Genomic DNA, 18,858 nt, shown 5'->3' with positions numbered 1-18,858 from the left:
GCGATTTGATTTTGTAAAGAAATGAGTTAAACATCCTGACTGATATCAGGGAAGGAATGCAAGATGTGATCTTTTCCTAAAAGCTTCAGGTTGTGGCAACCTAGACTCAGGTGAACTGCTGGAATGGGTTCAAAAGACAGGTCCAGGCCTGCAGGGAGCCCACAGCACGGTCAAGCTTTGTATCACAAGGCACCAGGTCTCAGCAAAGGGTAAATAATATTAACAGACATTTCACTGGGAAACTTAATCATTTGTGATCATAGCCAGTAAGACACATTTACAAATGCAAATGAAATATTCAATGGTTAGTCAGCTTGTGACTTTAGTTTTAGATTGAACTAGGAATTCTATATTCTGGAACCAAAGCTTATTCAAACTGGGTTTTGAAAATTTTAACTCAGATGTTAACAGATGTTAAGTTTTCTTCTCAAGGGTTTGGTTGTGCATAATATTCAGGCTTAACCTCTTAACCAACATGGCAATAAGTACTGATTGTTTCCCCTTTCTGGGAGCAGCAGCAACGGAAAAAGAAAACAGTAAAACACGGTCAACTCCCCATAAAAACCAGTAACACTAGCACGCATAATACTGGAGTTCCATTTTAAGGTGCACAAGAGCAGTTTGCACAAGTTTTACAGGTACATTTCATTTCCAAGTTTTATTGTTGTTTCCTTTTGGTCCCAACAGACAGGCTTTCACACAGGCTGCAACCGCTCTGAGCAAGTCCTGATACCAACCTCACCTTTTCAGGCCAACTTCCAGGAAATCTTGAAGGCAGAAGGTACCTTTATTGAATTATCCTGTGCCAATTGTACAATGGGGTTCACAGGCATGCTGCTGAAACACTCCAAAATCATCTGCTGTGCGAAAACCCTACAACTAATCAACTTTGTGATCAGTAACTGACAGTTCCACATGCACCTTGGGGGATCAAAGCAGACACCCATGCATAACCAATAACGGGCTCCCGCAGGGATCAGTCCTCACATCCGTGGCTCCCTGTGCTAACACAACACTCCCACTGACACAGATCCTCAAAGAAAAAATCCCACAAAGGTCGCCTGAAATTCCCATAGTCTTTACTACAACACACTTCACACCTACAATCTGAAGACAGTCCCATCTTCCGATGGCACATCTCCTGGTTGATTGCAAGCGTCACTGACTGCAATTTGACGATTGATCCAAGTAGTGAAGTTCCAGGTTTCAACTTGCCACAGAAAATCTGGACACCTGCAGACAACTTAAGGACAGGCCAGGAAAGATGTGACCACTTGCTCCACAAGTAGAACATGAGGAAGAGTTCAAAGGGCGACTGTGGCCATCCAAGTGAGATCATCACCCATATCCTGAACTTCTGTTCCGAGATCCATTCCTGGTGGCATCACAAACATTCTCACTGTGTCAGCTGAAACCACTGAATGGATTGTTAAGCTTGATATCAAACTATAACTGCTTTCCCAGCAAATAATGCTTTTTTTCTTGGAGAGAATTTACAATCCATTATTTTGTGCCTTATTTTAGAATCTTGATATCAAGAACTTCACATTTTTCTCCACTACCTATGCACATTATGTATGGTTTTAACTTCCTGACAGTGATTGTTCCACACAACCCATGGTTCCCAACTTGATCTGATTGAAAGGATGGGTGTAATGGTTCTAAGAAGAATAAATCACAGTCTCCTACATTCAGCACAAATAAACTAAGGTTAACAATCTGGTGCAGTATCAAGATCGTGCTACATTTTCAGAAGTTCCATCTTTCGGATGAGAGATTACATCTGCTCTAAATGAACGTAAGAGATTCCATAGCACTATTTTGAAGCAGAACAGGGGAATTATCCTGGGTATTCTGGTCTACAAAGTCACCATAGTCTCAGATGACCACAGGCTGTTATCCCCTTTGAGGGGAAGAGCAGACTGGTGGTGATTTAACCTGAGGATCACCACACCTCAGGCAGGGGACAAGGTAAAGAAAGTGAGCCTTCACGAATAACCTCAGCCAGTACAGGAACTGAACCCGCACTGTTGACATCGCTCTGCATCACAAGCAAACCATCCAGCCAACCGAGCTAAACCGACCCCTGATTTATATTCATCCCTCAAGTACCATCACAAAAATGGATATCTGGTCATTATCACTTTGTTTGTGGGAGTTGCTGTGCGTAATTTAGTTGCTGCATTTCTTACATTACAACATTGATTACACTTCAAAAGTATTGTTTTGGCCACAAAGCACTTTGAGACATCCAGAGGTCATGAAAAGCACTGTATAATTGCGAGTCTTTCTTTCTTATTGGTCGGTTGTAAAACAGCTCTGGAAGAAGATATTAAATTTTTTCCATACATCTTGCCTTCTCAGTCAGGAAAAAAATGAGATGTGAGGAAAGGGTCCTAAAACTGGATAGAAATAACTTAGTTAAACTGGCCAAGTCAGTAAGTCATTAACCAGGGAGCTTCCAGGCTCACGCCACAAGATATGCTGAGTTAGCTGACATGAGTTAGTCTGGCAGTAGATATATAACTATAATGAAAATTTAAGGAAATAAATTAAATTTTATAAATATATGTTGTAGTGAGAGTTCAAAAGCTAAAGACAGGCAGATAGCACCTCCAACGCGTGTATAAGACTCATAGGTTATCAGTATCTTTAAATAAATGGTACTTGTTGCTCATTTTTGCCATGCTTGTGTACTGCAAGAGTTTTAATACCCACTGTAACTATGGTGATGCTTCTTTTGATGATAAACCCATGTGATAAACTGTCAAAGTTTGATACTTCCTTTGCATCTTTCTCAAACGCTGATAAAGGGCATATCCAGGATGTATTACTGTGTTTACACATGAAATATATTTCCTCTGAGGTTGAAAACTAGCCTGAATCATATCATGAAGATAACATTTTGGCTTACAAGCAGTGAATTTTGTACCATGATTCACACTAATTAGGGACAAAGATAAATCACTTTAATATGCAAGGTTATTTGAGAAACTCCCTGCCCTATCTACGTAAACATTTAATGTTTCTCTTTTGCAAATATTGATCCAGTTCCCTTTTAAATTGTGTTTATGACAATAGCTATTTGTGCTAAAACATTCCACCTTCAAATCCACCCAATTGTAGTGGGGTTAAATTGCACTGACAGCAGAGAAACTATCCAAAATAATTCATCAATTCAAAAAGAACAGACTAGTTAATGTAGGGCTCTCGGCATTCTAAAGGAAAAGTTAACTGAAGAAACATTTCAGAAGTTATATCAACATTGCCATTACACATGACAGAAATGCACAGTGGCTGTCACCTTGACAATTTCTATTAAAATCTACATCCAAATTCACATTGCGGTAAAGGCAAAACGAAAGACATTTCCTTCCCTTTGTGTAAGGAACTCACCTCATTAGAAGGAATACAACATACTCACAAATAATTACAGCACTTTCTTGGTAATTTTCAAATCTTAAATTCATCTATTTGAAAAGTTTACAACAAAATAAATTGGGTCACCCCTCAGTGCTCCCCTCCCCCTCCCTCTCATACTTTAATACATTGAATCAGAGTGGCACGAACAGGAAGGGGACAAAGAGCTATTCACTGAAGTAAGGGAAATTTATATTTAAAATGAAACACCTAAAAGTATGCACAAAATAGTAACTTGATTTATAAAATACATCATCACTGGATGCCAAAATCGTCAAAATATAAATGCATTGTGTAGTGCCTTCCTCAAGCCTCTGTGCAAATTCCACAAACAAGCATGAGTCACAATATGGGCGAGGATTATGAAATTAGGAAGTTGTATGTGAAAGAATTTATGAATCACTGCCCATCCCCATGACTGCAACTGAACTAAACTGTGTACTTAGATTTTTACATACCCACTGCAACAGGCAACTTTGTCCTTTTGATCTTGTTAACCAAATATTATTTATCAGAAAGTCTTACCTTTTGAAGTTCATCCAGCCCATATTCCACCGCTGATGTAAGTACATCCAGAGCCTGAAGAAAAGGAAAAAAAGTTATCAGAAGATTGAAGCAAACAAATTAACAAAGATCACCATGACCATGGATTCGCATTGACCTATTTACTTTAATGGATGCTTGAATCTTGAAGCAAGAAATGATGTGTACTTATGTCAGTGTTAATCACTTTCAGCAAGATGCTGCCAGTTTCCATTTGTGCTCCACTGCGTATAATGAAGTAGCGAAACAGATTCCCTAGGAGAATATTCACTCTACATTATTGGGAAGAATGGCATCAGCTGTGTGGTTACAGACCAGTCATGGTCTCTTTGTGTTTTTTTCAGTTCTGCTGCTAAAGGGTAAAAAATACTCCATTGGGAATGAAAAGAATTCCTTCTGAAAATATATATTGATAACTCCTTTGCTCCCCTTGGCTATAATGCTTTTGCAATGGCCTCTATTCAATTGCTATTTTGATATATATTATCACAAAGACAAAAGGGAAAAAACTGTAAAAATGAAAAATATCAAAAGGCAAGGCACTACACTAGAATATCTCTCTTTGCAATTGCTTAAGAAAAAGCTTAAGAAAAGGTTTAGAAGTGATTGACTTACAAACCATTCAGCTGAGGACAGTATACGGTGTGGGGGTGGAGAAGAGGAACATATTTAAAACATTATGGAAATGATTTTTTAAACTGTTTTAGGACTTCTTAGAACAATGTCAAATTTTGAATGCATTGGTCTAATGCATTGGTCCATTTATGATCACTCAAAGTTTAATATCGTTTTATTTCCATGATCTGATGCAAATTTGATTGCTGATTTTGCATATGGCAGCAGACTAATGTTCATTTATTGCTTTCATCTTCCATTGCTATGTTGACTTTTTATATTAAGGTTAGTGCATTGATAACTTCAATCATGTTCTTACATATCAGACTCACTAATGCTCTCTGTTTGTTGGTATAATTACTTTTTGAAATCTTAGCGAGTATAAGAGCATTTATTCCTTGCTCCCAAGTAACTCAAATCAGTAAAATCAGCATGCAGTTCAACCACAGAAATCCAAGACCCAATTCCTGATCTGTGTAAATTTAACCATTAGGAAAATGAGTGTAGAGGAGGCAATAAAATGCTACTCCGTAATGCTACTCCTTAATCCACATGCCTCTCCCTGTTCTAAATTCCACTGGATCAGATATTGGTTGTGGGTGGTTTGAAGCTTAATTGTGATGCTCCTACAGTCAAAGAGCCTCAATACTTAAACATATAAATAAGAATGGCCATATAAGCAAGGTTTCAGGGGATTGCAGTGTTTACAAAATCATACCCCAACATGAATCCGCATCTTCAGAAGAGGGGAAAAAATAAACAAAATAGTTTAATCATGGATATAAATCACATCCAAAAAACATCTGTACACTGATTTTCTTAATTCTGGGGCACAATCTGTTCAGCTTATAGCACATCAAGGCACCCCTTTTCCACTGTAAATGCCTAAGGATTCCAGATTTCTCAGAATAGGTCATGTTCAATGCTTTGTGTGAGAAGATATTTTGATCTCAAATTCAACTGGGAAATGTGTGCAAAAAATACTATGGCCAAAAAAAAATTTCTTTAGTGGAGCAAAACAACGAGTGCGATTTTACCCCCATGCCATGCCTGGCAAACAGTGTGGCGAGCCAGAAAGCTAAAAATTCGATTGGCGCCCAGTACCAAACAGTTTGCCATGTGCCCGGCCCTTCTCCAGCTGCACAAATTGCTTCAGGCCCAGAAAGGACACAAAACTAATTAGCATATTTAAAGTAGTATTTAAATGTGCATAGCCCATTCAAAACCATGCACAAAATCCTCTGGCCTTTGGACACACTGCCATAACGGCCAGAATCAGTACAGGTCTCCACTAGCACAGACGTGATACAATGGTCATGTTAGGGGACCTTGAAGCCCCCCCAGATGATCAGGGCAGGCAGTCGCCATCGGGCACCCCATCATTGTCTGTTGGGCACTGCCAGTGTGACAGGAGCAGGGCGGGAAGGTGGGGCCCAGGCGGGGGCATGATGGGGGAGGTAGGTCGTACAGGGTTGCGTTGTGGAGGGGGTCATGATGGGGGGCATATCAGGTGGTCATGATGACGAGGCATATCGGGATCATAAATCGGAGGCATGCTGGGGTTCTGGCAGGGGCACCCAATGTAGGGCTCTGATGCCCCAATGTGGGTGACCTATGTTGGAGGGAGGGGGAGGAATGGGGGAAACATGCTGTCATTGAGAGGTGGGTCCCAGTGTCTGTGGGAAGGGTGTGAGGGGGTCTCCCAGAGCACTGTGAGTTCGGTGCACCCTTGCAATGTGGCGCCCAAGCTCTCTGCAGCAGGATCATTAGCATGTTTAGGTCCTGCTCCCTCAGTAGCAGCATACAACCCACTACACTCCAAAACAGTGGCTGAATGTGGGACAATTGCGATCCAGAGCCACCTGAGAGACTGATCCGGGCCATCCCATTTTTCTCACTGTCATAACACTTAGAAATTCTTTGGGTAAATTATGCCCAATAAGTTTTTGACTTCGAATCTCTGGTTTGGAAGGTGTTGCTCAATTTAGTGAAAACTAAGCTTCAGGCTGTCCTTCAGAACAGTTTTTGAATCCTACAGACATCCAGTGGCAGGTGAGAGACGAATCAAGTTGTCTCACGTTGAGTATCACCCCTTCACTTATTCCAAAGAAGAAGAACGTTATATTTTTCAATTGATGGATGGTGATTCAAATTCCACCTCAGTACAAGTACTACTGAATAAGCAGACCTGTAGATTTTTGGGTAGTATGTGCCAAACCAAATGCCCTGAGTTAATGATTTTACTGTTATATGCAGCATCCAGATTCACCTAAACTAAAAATTCCAATGTCATATAAATTGAAGAAAGATATTGATTATATTGCAATAAGTTGTTCTGCACAGGTTACAAAGGCTGAAAACGCAACTTCTCTTGGGCAGTCTGAAAGCAGTCCACTTCTCTCAGTCAATGCAGAAATTAGCCAAATGTTATCAACAAAATGTTTTTGTTACTGGTATCCTTCTCTTCGTTACAAATATTTAATTTTCAGTTACGAACAAAACACTTGGAGTGAAATTGCAGCATTAAACAAAATCTGGAAAGTAGTCACTAGAATTATTTTGACCCAGAATCATAGAATCCCCACAGTGCAGAAGGAGGCCATTTGGCCCATCAAGTCTGCACCGACCATGACCCCACATATTTACCCTGCCACTAGGATCAATGTAGCATGGCCAATCAACCTAACCCGCACATCTTTAAACTATGAAAGGAAACTGGAGCACCCAGAGGAAACCCACATGGACATGGAGAGGATGTGAAAACACCTCACAAACATCAGATCCAGACATGATAATTTCCAAAAGAACAAAAGCTTTGCTTCATTTATCAACTTTGTCTACAATGTTCCACACAAGCACGTCTATAAAACATAAAGGAAATTTTAATCTATTGGCATTTTCTTCCAATTTTTTTCATCATAAATTCTCATGGCCACATCTATAACAAACCTGTCTATGCAAACTGGTCTGTGATTCAGCCCTGCCAGGAGTGCTGATGCTGTAATTTCTTAGTTTTGTGTTTCTCAGCTCTTCAACATTGTTTTATTCTTCCACCAAGCTGAGACAAGCATTTGCTGCCCATCCTGAAATGACCTTGAGAAGGTGGTGGTGATCTGCCTTCTCGAACTGCTAGTCTATATGGTGTAGGTACATGCACTGCGCTGTTTGGAAGGGAGATACAGGACTTTGACTGGTGAAAGTGAAGGAATAGCGCCATTCAAGTCAGGATAGTGTGTGGTTTAGGAGGGGAACTTACAGGTGGTGGTATTCCCATGCATCAGGCTGCAGGGAAACCTTCTCAGTTCCAACCAATTCTACTTCAATGCTCCCCAAATTTAATAGGTTAACTGTCCACTTAACAGATGTAAAAAAACTCACAACTGCATGTACTTCTTGTCAAGAGGAAGATGTACTTACAACATAACAAGTTTATATCGGAAGATTGTGTGTGGAGTTTGCACATTCTCCCCATGTCTGTGAGGGTTTCCTCTGAGTGTTCCAGTTTCCTCCCACACCCCAAAGCTGTGCAGGTGGACTGACCATGCTAAACAGCCCCTTAGTGTCCCAAGAAATGTAGATTAGAGGGATTAGTGCAGTAAATGCAAGGCGTTACAGGATGGGGCAGGAAGGTGGGTTGGCCCTGGCTATGATGCTCTCGGGAAGTCGATGCAGACTGGATGGGTCAAATGGCCTCCTTCTGCACTGTAGGGATTCTATGATTCTAATCATGAATACATTACAAAGGCCAAATTTCCATTGTTGCAAACAATTGCCAAAAACAGAACCATTCTCAGCAGCTGTTTTGGATTGTTTCACTGCACAAAACCAACCAGTGCAAATGATACTTAATGGCTAACTTTAATCTGCCAAAGTCGGCAGTGCAAGGACAATAATTGGCCTCACATTGGGGATCAACAGACTTGCTATCCTGTTAACACCAACATCCCCATGCCACCATAATAGGGGCCTACTGGTGTACTTTTTAATTCATTCGTGGGACATGATGTTGCTGGCTGGCCAGTATTTAGCGCCCATTCCTTGCGGCCCTTGAGAAGGTGGTGGTGAGCTGCCTTCTTGAACTGCTGCAGTCCATGTTCTGTGGGCTGATCTACAATGTCATTAGGGAGTGAATTCCAGGATTTTGACCCAGCCACTGCAAAAGAATGGCGATATATTTCCAAGTCAGGATGGTGAGTGGTTTGGAGGGGAACTCGCAAGTGGTGGTGTTCCTGTGTATCTGCTGCCCTTATCCTTCGAGATGGAAGTGGTCGTGGGTTTGGAAGGTGCTGTCTAAGGATCTTTGGTGAATTGCTGCAGTGCATTTTGTATATAGTACATACTCTTGCTACTGAGCGTTGGTAATAGAGGGATTGAATGTTTGTAGAATGCCAAGGTATTCGTTTGTTTGAGGCAATAAGCTCCTTTTCATATGAAAATTAAGATCCCACAAGAATAGGGTTTCAACTGCCATATAAAGACAGACCATTGCACACTCAATGCACACTCTGGCCTATTTACTGGTGTTCAGCAAGGATGTCCCAAAAGGGAAACTTCTAAATTATTTTCTTGGAGCCAGGAGTTAGGACCCCATGAAGATAACCTGGGCAGTTCCCTCCCTTTGTTCTCCCTCAACTCCCTAATACAATCAAGACCACCCCTTGCCGCAGCTCCTCTAAAACTGTGATTGCAACTGTGCCCTCCTCCTCCTTTTCCAAAATTAATAAACTGCACTGGATACCGTTTAGATATTCACAGCACATTGATTGTAACTTCACGAGGCCTGGGCCATGCTATGCAAGATGCAGACGGCTGGTTCTCTCAGCCAGGCGACCACCCAAGTAAAAATCTATCCATCAGGCCCAAGGAGTCATGTACTTACTATCTTGCTGCTCAGCATCACACAGTTTGTGTAGAGAAATTCAACTACAGCCAGAAAGACCTCTGGCTGCACATCTGAGAGATCAAATGGTATTTCAGCTTCTTTTGCATCACACGACAGATGTTGCTTGGCGAACATCGCACTAAATGCCTCACAGCGATAAGCTAAGATGCACCGATGGGCATACACCACTTTCTTCTCCTCTCCAACAATGAATTTCACATCACTAGTTTAAAAAAAAACACACACAAATTAAAACAAACTATTCACAGCACACACGCAAAAATTAAACTTTTTAAATGCTTACCCTGCAAAACAAATGGAAAATCCATATAATTGGCATAATATAACTGCCCATTTAAAACACTCAATTGCTACATAGATAGAAAGCCTCAAAAGACTGTGCCAAATCATGGTTACGATGCTTTATATTGCAAAGTTTATGAAGTTCATAAAGGCAATTCAGCAAAAAATCAGAACCATACAAGGACTATGAATCACAGCATGCAACAGAAAAAGTGCTCTCATGATATGAGCAAAAATGATTTTCTCCCTTCTCGTATTCTAAGTGTTGATTCCTTGTTGGGATTTAGTTCCACAGTCATCAGTTAATATAAGATGCTGAAGTACTCATTCTTCCCACAAACTATCAACTTCCAAAATCAAAGCTGACCCCATCTGAAGTGTACGTGCAAGTTGGCAAACAGGACTAGATCTTCATGGAGCTGGGGAGACTCTGTGGACAGGTGAAAAACGTGACCAGGACCCAGTTCTGGGATTCCTGACTCCAATCCCTAGATTTCTGATTTCTAACATTGCTGTCTAATGAGGTTTGGCTGAGAACCCAGGCATCCATTATACTGTCAAATCCCAGAGAAAGCATTGCTTGATTCACAGCTCTCGTTCTCTGATCTTTTCTGTCAATTGCACACTGTTTATCACTGTTTATTTACACAAAATAAAGAGGTTTCAAGCGCTTACAATTTCAGCTGGTAAAACACGAGAAGACTGTGTCATAAGGGTAATGTCACTAGACTAATGCTTTTGGAACATGTCTTCAAATCCTACCATGGTAGCTGGTGGAATTTCAATTCAATTGATAAATATGAAATTGACAGCTAGTCTTAGTAATGATGGCACAACACTATTGATAGATGGGTAAAAATCCATCCGGTTCACTAATATCCTCACCTGAGTTCTTTTTTAAGAAGGTGGAAAATTATGACTGAATGATTGTTTCTTTTAAAAAGCTTTTTTTTAACATGTCCTCTTGTCACTGTAGGGTTAATTGGTTCCATAAAGTGGAGAATGAGTATGCAAGTGCCATAGGATGGCATGGGAGGTATGAGGAGCCACTGGGGGTGAGTTGAGGGGCGTGATTTGGAATGGCGGATATGAGGGGCAGTAGGAGTGGGTGGAGATGCATAGCCTGCAATGTGTGTGATAGGGACCATGGGGGGAGTTGGTTGGAGGGGCATAAAGTGGCATGGATGGGACATGGGGAGGATGTGGAGGGAATGAGTGGTGAGCACTTCAGAGCCTTACTGCTTTTTACTGTCACTGGGACAAAGTCCAACAGCATCAAGGCAGCCTTTTAAACATCCCACTGCCACACCCGACAGACCCAGCGGCTGTGGCTGCCTCCAAACTCTTTTCTGCTATTTTCCTGTTCAAATGCAGCTCACAGTTGCCCCTTTGCAATGAAAATCCCATCTTTTCAGCCACTTCCTCCCAAAGTGAGTACACTGAGCTGGGAAATTTCCATGTTCCTGTTGGCCACCTCGGAGATGAAAATCCAGTCCACATACTTCAGGAGGGATCTTTTCCCCCTCCCTAAACTTAGCATAGAGCTAAATACTGAAGCATATAGTCACTCTGGCTGAGAATTAAACAAAAATTATTTTAAAGAACAAAAACCTTATAACATACCAGCTGCCTTGCCATGCTGGCCAGCTGTTGTCCCACCTCTCTGACCAATTATTGCTGTATGTCCCTTGACTCTGTTGAACTATGACATTCCAACCTTCATTTCAGCTTTGAACAAGTGTTCTACTCATCTACTCATCCTCCAGCTCTGCAGGTTGGCAGTGATTTTAATGGTGAAGACTGAAATGTAACAATAAAGATTGCCCTTTGTCACAAGGTGGCACAGTGATTAGCACTGCTGCCTCATAGTGCCAGGGACCCTGGTTTGATTCCCAACTTGGGTCACTGTCTGTGTGGAGTCTGCACATTCTCCTTGTGTCTGTGTGGGTTTCCTCCGGGTGCTCCCGCAGTCTGAAAGACGTACATTGGCCATGCTAAACTCTCCCTCAGTGTATCCGAACAGGCACCGGAGTGTGGCAACTAGGGAAATGTTAATGTAAGCTTACTTGTGACACTAATAAATAAACTTTAAAAGGACACAAAAGGCAGCCTAAAATTTCTTTAAACAAATTTGTGGTCACCACTCCTAATGTCTCCTTTGGCTTAATGTTAATTTTTGTCTGATTATAGCAAGTTGAGAAATGCTTTGATACATTTTACTACGATATGGGTGCTATATAAATACAAGTTGCTGTGGCCAAACTCCAAAAGTTCATTTGATACATCTTATTAGGTGTGGTATTACATCATGGTCAGATTTAGGAAAGATTTGAAAATGTAAATGTATGCGGAATTAAGTCTAGTTAATGCACGTAGATTGCCACATAACTTTCCACTGTGATTCTAGTTAAAGTTGGTTCCAGTATTCTTTTGGCTACCTATAACCTGAAGTTGAACAAAATAAAACTGAGATCGCTGAAAAGTAGGACAGACTCCTTGCAGAATGTAGCTGTGGGCATGCCAAATGTGGTGCAGCACATCAGCTATCAGGAAGAGAAACTAGAAATGTTGCAAGGATACTTTGCTTATGACACCGAAGAACTCAGCTGACATGGTTATTACACATTACAGCCTTGTGGACATAACACTGAGTTCAATAACTTCAGACCATGAACTCTCACCTTAATATTCCCACATCTCCATCCCCTCCCCTTCGAGGCCATTCATAGAGTGATGATCCTTCTGCTCTTAATACATTTTCCTACCTTATCTTGAGGCCATTATTGGCACTTTCTTTATTTTTTAACATGACCATTATCTCTCCCTTTTCTTGTCTGTCCATGACATTTTTGGCAATCATCCTTGACCTGCCATTCTGCACCACAATCGCCACTCCCCTCCCTCTACCGCGTAATCCACCACACTTCTACCCTGTCCAGCTCTACAAACCCCAAACATTAACACTGGGGGCAATCTTAGCAGAATGTGGCAAAGTGTCAGTGAGAAAACTAGTGTGAAACTCTTCAGCTTCACTGGTTGGTTTTCTTGCCAGATCTTGGCACTTTCGCTTCTCGGCCTTTTGGCTAAGATCAAGTGTAGTATCGACATGCTGCACTTGGTTGAAGTCATTAGGTTACTTTTCAGCTTCATTTGAAGCAATTTTTTAAAGCGGCATCTCGGCCATTTGGCTAAGATGCAAATAAGATCAAGCCCTGGAGGAGGAGCTACACCTACTCCAGTCAGCTTGGATCATGTAGATCAAGCCCAAGACAGGAGGTGAGAGCCCTGTCTTGTCAGCTTGGATCGGGAATGTCCCAACTTGTTGGGACTCTGGATTGGGTTTAATTTGACTTGATTGGATTGGAATAAAGTTTAAAAAAAACAGTTAAAACAACAGTGGGTCCCACTCTGGTGGGGCAGGGACTCTTAGAGCCAACAACCTGCTCCACGGAAATTAGGGCACTATTTTCAAATGGTGTTCTAATCACAAATAAGAATTTATTCCCCCCACCTCCATCGAGGTATCTGGAGCCTGTCCCTCACACTACATTGGTATCCAGGTCCAACCCCGCTCCGATCATCCCCAGCATCCTCACCCAACCTTCTAGACACTTCCGATCATCCCCGCCATCCACATTGTTCTCGGTGTCCACTCCACTCTCTGTCCCCTCCCTCATCACAAACAGATGAGTTCCCACACAAGGCTCCCCCTAGGGCCCATCCCTGGCACTGCCAGGTCAGCACTGTGCCGGGGGCAAGGTCGGGGGCATTTCCGGGGAACTGACTTGCCATGTCTCTCTCGCCCAGGGGCTATACCAACCTTTGCACTCCCAGAAGGATCCCCTCAACATGTATACATGTAGATAAACCTGGCAAGAACCTCGTCGGTGAGGTGTGAAACTTTGGCAAGAGTGCTGTATAATTATTTTTAAATTCACTGAAATATATTAAAATTGAGTTCATTATGAGCATGAACCTGATTATGTCACCAGTGAGGTGCAGTGAAAATTTGACGTTGTGATATCACCAGCGAAATTTGTGATTTCCAATTTTCACCTATTTCGAGCCCCCTGAGATAATCTCAGGCACAGAGAATGCGGGCTCAAGATCCTGCCCACTGCTTCCCCCTCCACAGATGCTGCTGGACTTGTTGAACTTTTTCAGCATTTTCTGTTTTTATTTCCAGCATTTTGCTTTTAATATCATTGTTACAGACTCAGCTGTGAAGCAAATAGAATTATGAATCAATTTTGGATGAAGTGGCCATTATAAATGTCCACTCACACAGTCGCTGCAGTGCTGTTTCTTGAATTACCTTCCCAGTTCTCACCACCTTGCCTCTCGTCCAACTTTCCAGAAATCCTCTTCAATTGGTCTCCATTCCCTCACCTTTCTCTGTCCATCAAATCGCTTTCCTCCTGGCTGTAAAATACATCCAAATATCTTGCAGCAAGGAGGGAATTTTATATAAATGCCCAGTTGTTCTGGATGATGATGACAGCATCACATTAAAATGATTAACAATGTCACCAGCAACATATTGAGAAACAATCTGCAGTTGACTACCAGGAAAAACAAGTCAGAAAATAACTGCCAAATGAGTAAAGATGATTCAGTCATCACGGCTTTTCCTTCTAGAAGAAGGATGCAATCTCTACTATGCAGAACGTTCAACAATTTATTTAATTTCATGTTGGCAGCTAATAATCGCAGGTTATCAAAATAAAATCATCCGCCCCCCCCACCCCCTTCTCTGCACTGCCCACTCCCCAACCCACACCACTCCCTCCACTTATCCGTCACTGCTGGAAATCAACTTAAACCATAGGCCAGTGTTTCCCTGAACCTTTCTGGCCCCTTGACCTCCCAAAGGCGTTGGTTGAACCCTTAAGAAACATTCTTATTATGTTGTTGAGATAAACCACAAAAAAAAATTTATGCAATGGGTACAAACATAATAAAACAAATTTACAAAAGTCATTTCTATTTCTGATAATGTGTATGCTTTGTTAGGAATTGCAAATAGTTTTAAGTAAAGTGGATTTGTGGACGTTAAAAATCTGCATTTCAAATGAGGTCCTATGACCTTAAAGTGAGGAGCTGTGTAATCAAGAGGTGAGTAGTTTAGGGAAGTTAAAACAAAGTACCAAAACTGTGGTGTTGCCTCACACAGACAAGGAGAAACAGAAAAGCGGTTTTAGTTCAGTTGGAAGCAGGTGCCAGGAGAAGCTGGACAGGAGAGAGAACAGCAGAAAGCATGTTCCAAAGAATAAGAACATAAGAACATAAGAAATAGGAGCAGGAGTAGGCCATCTAGCCCTTCGAGCCTGCCCCGCCATTCAATAAGATCATGGCTGATCTGTTGTGGCTCAGTTCCACTTTCCCGCCCTCTCCCCATAACCCTTAATCCCCTCTCTTATCAAGAACCCATCAACCCGCTTCTTAAAAATAGTTAGCTAGGCAGCCTCCACCACTTCAACGGGCAGAGAATTCCAGAGATTCACCACCCTTTGAGTGAAGAAGTTCCTCCTCAACTCCGTTCTAAACCGCCTCCCCTTTATCTTGAGGCTGTGCCCCCTAGTCCTACTGTCTTTTTTGAGCGGGAAGAGTCTCTCCACCTCTATCCTATCCATCCCATTCATTATCTTATACGTCTCAATGAGATCTCCCCTCATTCTTCTAAACTCTAACGAGTACAAGCCTAGTTTATTCAGCCTCTCCTCATAGCTCAATCCCCTCAACTCCGGTATCAGCCTAGTAAACCTCCTCTGCACTCCCTCCAGGGCCAAAATATCCTTGCGCAGGTGCGGCGCCCAAAACTGCACACAGTACTCCAGCTGCGGCCTCACCAATGCCCTATACAGCTGCAGCAAGACCTCCCTACTTTTATATTCAATCCCCCTCGCTATGAAGGCCAGCATCCCATTCGCCTTCCTGACCACCTGCTGCACCTGCAAGCTGGGTTTTTGCGACTCATGCACAAGGACCCCGAGGTCCCTCTGCACCGTCGCCTGCTGCAGTTTTTAAACCAGGGAGCGGAACAGGAGAAAGGTCCATGAAGATCTTTTAGTCAAGGGAAAGAACAGGAATCTTGAAAAGATCCTGTTAAGTGAAGTAAAATGTGAGGGGCAGAGGAAAAGGCTCCAAGTTAAAAGATAAGTGCAAAGTGGGCAAGAAGAGCTGAAGAGACTGCCAAAGATTGGCGAATTACTGCTAGAGATCTTTGGAGGAGTGGTGTTCTGCTTCAGCCAAATACCTGACAGAGTGGATAAAAAGCGCAGCTTGAATGCGTGTGGAGATCCAGGGTGAAGGAACATTAGAAGGAGAGGTGGATACTTGTTGAAGATGTCCAAGTGAAAGTATCACTTGGGGAAAGATTCCAAAGCGAGCTCTTGGCAAATAGAGATTGGAAACACTCATGTGAAAGACAGAGTCAAGGGATACTGGTTGGCTCACAATGTGACAAGCACTTGGGGGTAGTTGATGAGAGTTACATAGGAAATTTTGGGGTGGCACCTGTCATTTGGTTATCAAAATGTGTCTGACCACAGGTCACCTAATGGTTCACATGGACTGTGTACCTATGGTAAACAGCAGAATATAAGGTGGCTTTACAAATGTTGTTATTCTTAGAACTCTGTATATATCTGTAAAGGTATAGTTGAGGGTGAAGGAGATTTTCTAGTTTAAATGTTTTATTCTTTTGTTAAAGTTCATCAGCGGACCACTGTGATTTTGTTCAGTAGCTACCATCCATATTTCTGAACAAAAAATTAAACTTAGGATTTATCCAGCTGGGTTCCACCTTGAGATGTAACTTATCCAGTAACATCGGTTGGGATCGTAACAATCTATCATAATCAAAAAGTTATCTTAGTCAACTTCTCGGCCTTTTGGCTAAGATCAAGTGTAGTGTCGACATGCTGTGCTTGGTTGAAGTCATTAGGTTACATTTCAGCTTCATTTGAAGCAATTTTTAAAAGTGGCATCTCAGCCTTTTGGCTAAGATGCAAATGAGATCAAGCCTTGGAAGAGGAGCTACGCCTACTCCAATCAGCTTGGATCATGTAGATCAAGCCCAAGAAAGGAGGTGAGAGTCCTGTCTTGTCAGCTTGGATCGGGAATGTCTCAACTTGTTCAGACTCTGAATTGGACGTGGTTGGATTGAATTGGAACAAAAACAAAAAAAAAGTATTTAAGGCTTCCTCCTTTTTGTCATTTTTAATGATGGTGCTTCTTTTGCTCACAAATTTGTTTAATATTAGAAGTGATCGCCCCCCCTCTCTCTCTCACACACCCACTCCTCTCTCACACATATACACCACCCGCGCATACACAGACCTCCTACCTACTGAAGAACACTGTTCTCCTACCAAACCCTGCTCTCCATTTACTCCACATCCTGCTCTACGCCACTTACTCTATGGCCTACTCTCATCCTTCCTCCAATGACCATTCCTGCTTCGTGGCTCACCCTCCCTATCGCTCCATGGCCCAACTCAGTTGATTGAGTTGAATGCCACACATTAGACCAGCTGTATACTTGGAATCCCAAGAAAACCTGTTCTTGGCTACCATTATAATCTGCACCATTCAATTCTAGCTGATGATTTTTCCATGCTTCTCAGATTGAAACCAGCATATTTATAGAGCATCCGCTCATCAATATTTATACCTAACCCTTCTGCCTTGTCTTAGCCAGAAGCTACTCCAGCTACTTTTTAAAAAGATAGTTAATTATCATAAAACTGTCCTTGATCGGAAATGATTTCCGAAATGGACCCATGGAAATTTTAATTTCCAAGTCTCACATGATGCTTGCCAAATGTTTTTCTTCTGTCATTTAGTTTTGGACTATTATTAGACTGTAATATATTTTAAGAGCACCATGAGCCAAGAAAGTACTGTATATCATCTTCCAGTAAGAACTTCCCAACTGCCAGGTGATTCTATTCCTATCTTTAAACTAGAAAGCTTAGTGATAAAAATGTGAAACTTGAGGACTGCATCATAGTTCACACTTTGCAACATCAGTGTGTTACACAATCAAATTAGCACCCATACAGTGAGTTGTCAATCACTGTCATGCCACTTACTGAAATTGTCAATATAGAACACATTTGTCAGACTTACGAAGAACATATTTTTAAAAACGTGTTCATGGTTTGTATGCATCACTGGCTAGCCCAGCATTCATTGCTCACCCCAATTGCCCTTCAGAATCATAGAATCCCTACAGTGTAGAAGGAGGCCATTCGTCCCACTGAGTCTGCACTGACCATAATCCCTATTTCTGTAACCCCCTCATCATTTACCCTGCTAATCCCCTGGCACTAGGGTTAATTTAACATGGCCAATCAACCAAACCCACACATCTTTGGATTGTGGGAGGAAACCAGAGCACCAGGAGGAAACCCATGCAGACATGGGGAGAATGTGCAAACTTCACACAGATAATGAATTGAACCCGGGTCCCTGGCCCTGTGAGACAGCAATGCTAACCAGTGGTAGTGAGCCGCCTACTTGAGCCACTGCAGTCCATCGTCTTCTTTCATATGGTTGGATAGCAACATACATCAAGGTGGTCAAGTCAAGACATTATGTCAGGTGTGGTGGTGTGTATCACTCTAATATATCCTTCAGATTTATGAGTTGGGCATTGAGTTGTTATGTAATCCATTTTCTGTTCTGGGTGACTATAGTCGCAAACTGTTTTCAGGGGGAAAACTCTCTGCTAGTTGGACTAATACCATGAACAAGGGAAGATGGCCGTAGTTGCTGGAGGTCAGTCATCTCAGTTCCAGGACATGACTACAGGAGTGTCTGAGGCCCAACTATCTTCAACTGTTAAATGATCTTCCTTATAATGTCAGAAGTGGGGATGTTTGCTGATGACTACACTACATTCAGCACCATTTGTGACTCCTCAGATATCGAAGCAGTCCATGTGGCTACAAGAACAGATCAGGGGCTAGGAATCTTGCAGCAAGTAATTCACCTCCTGACTCCCCAAAGCTGTTCACCATCTACAAGGCACAAGTCAAGAGTGTGATGGAATTGTGAATTCCCCCCATATGCCCTTTGTCTACAAGATT

At 42.1% G+C, this 18,858-nt stretch overlaps 2 protein-coding genes and 2 non-coding genes across 9 annotated transcripts in view; 3 read left to right on the top strand and 1 right to left on the bottom strand.

The window, feature by feature from the left end:
• dynlt4 (dynein light chain Tctex-type 4) overlaps window positions 1–18,858 on the top strand; it is a 263,595-nt gene that overhangs the window by 225,672 nt on the left and 19,065 nt on the right. The window lies entirely within an intron of this gene.
• The window catches only part of LOC145347677 (BTB/POZ domain-containing protein 19-like), a 176,552-nt gene that overhangs the window by 152,728 nt on the left and 4,966 nt on the right, over window positions 1–18,858 (bottom strand). For all 6 annotated transcript variants that reach the window (XM_080195370.1, XM_080195366.1, XM_080195368.1 and 3 more), the window contains exons 2-3: window positions 9,458–9,683; window positions 3,946–3,999 (exon numbers count right to left, since the gene is read on the bottom strand). In XM_080195370.1, coding sequence (XP_080051496.1) covers window positions 3,946–3,999; window positions 9,458–9,683 — 280 coding nt within the window. The remainder of the gene's footprint in view (window positions 1–3,945; window positions 4,000–9,457; window positions 9,684–18,858) is intronic.
• LOC145348803 (U2 spliceosomal RNA) lies at window positions 12,827–13,018 on the top strand. Its single transcript, XR_013888022.1, has one exon. It is a non-coding gene; the product is annotated as a U2 spliceosomal RNA (small nuclear RNA).
• On the top strand, window positions 16,641–16,839 carry LOC145348724 (U2 spliceosomal RNA). Its single transcript, XR_013887972.1, has one exon. It is a non-coding gene; the product is annotated as a U2 spliceosomal RNA (small nuclear RNA).

Source organism: Carcharhinus amblyrhynchos, chromosome 9 (genome assembly GCF_965287045.1).
Source record: "Carcharhinus amblyrhynchos chromosome 9, sCarAmb.v2.hapA, whole genome shotgun sequence".
Lineage (NCBI taxonomy): Eukaryota > Metazoa > Chordata > Chondrichthyes > Carcharhiniformes > Carcharhinidae > Carcharhinus > Carcharhinus amblyrhynchos.
This window is presented reverse-complemented; position numbering and strand designations above follow the sequence as displayed.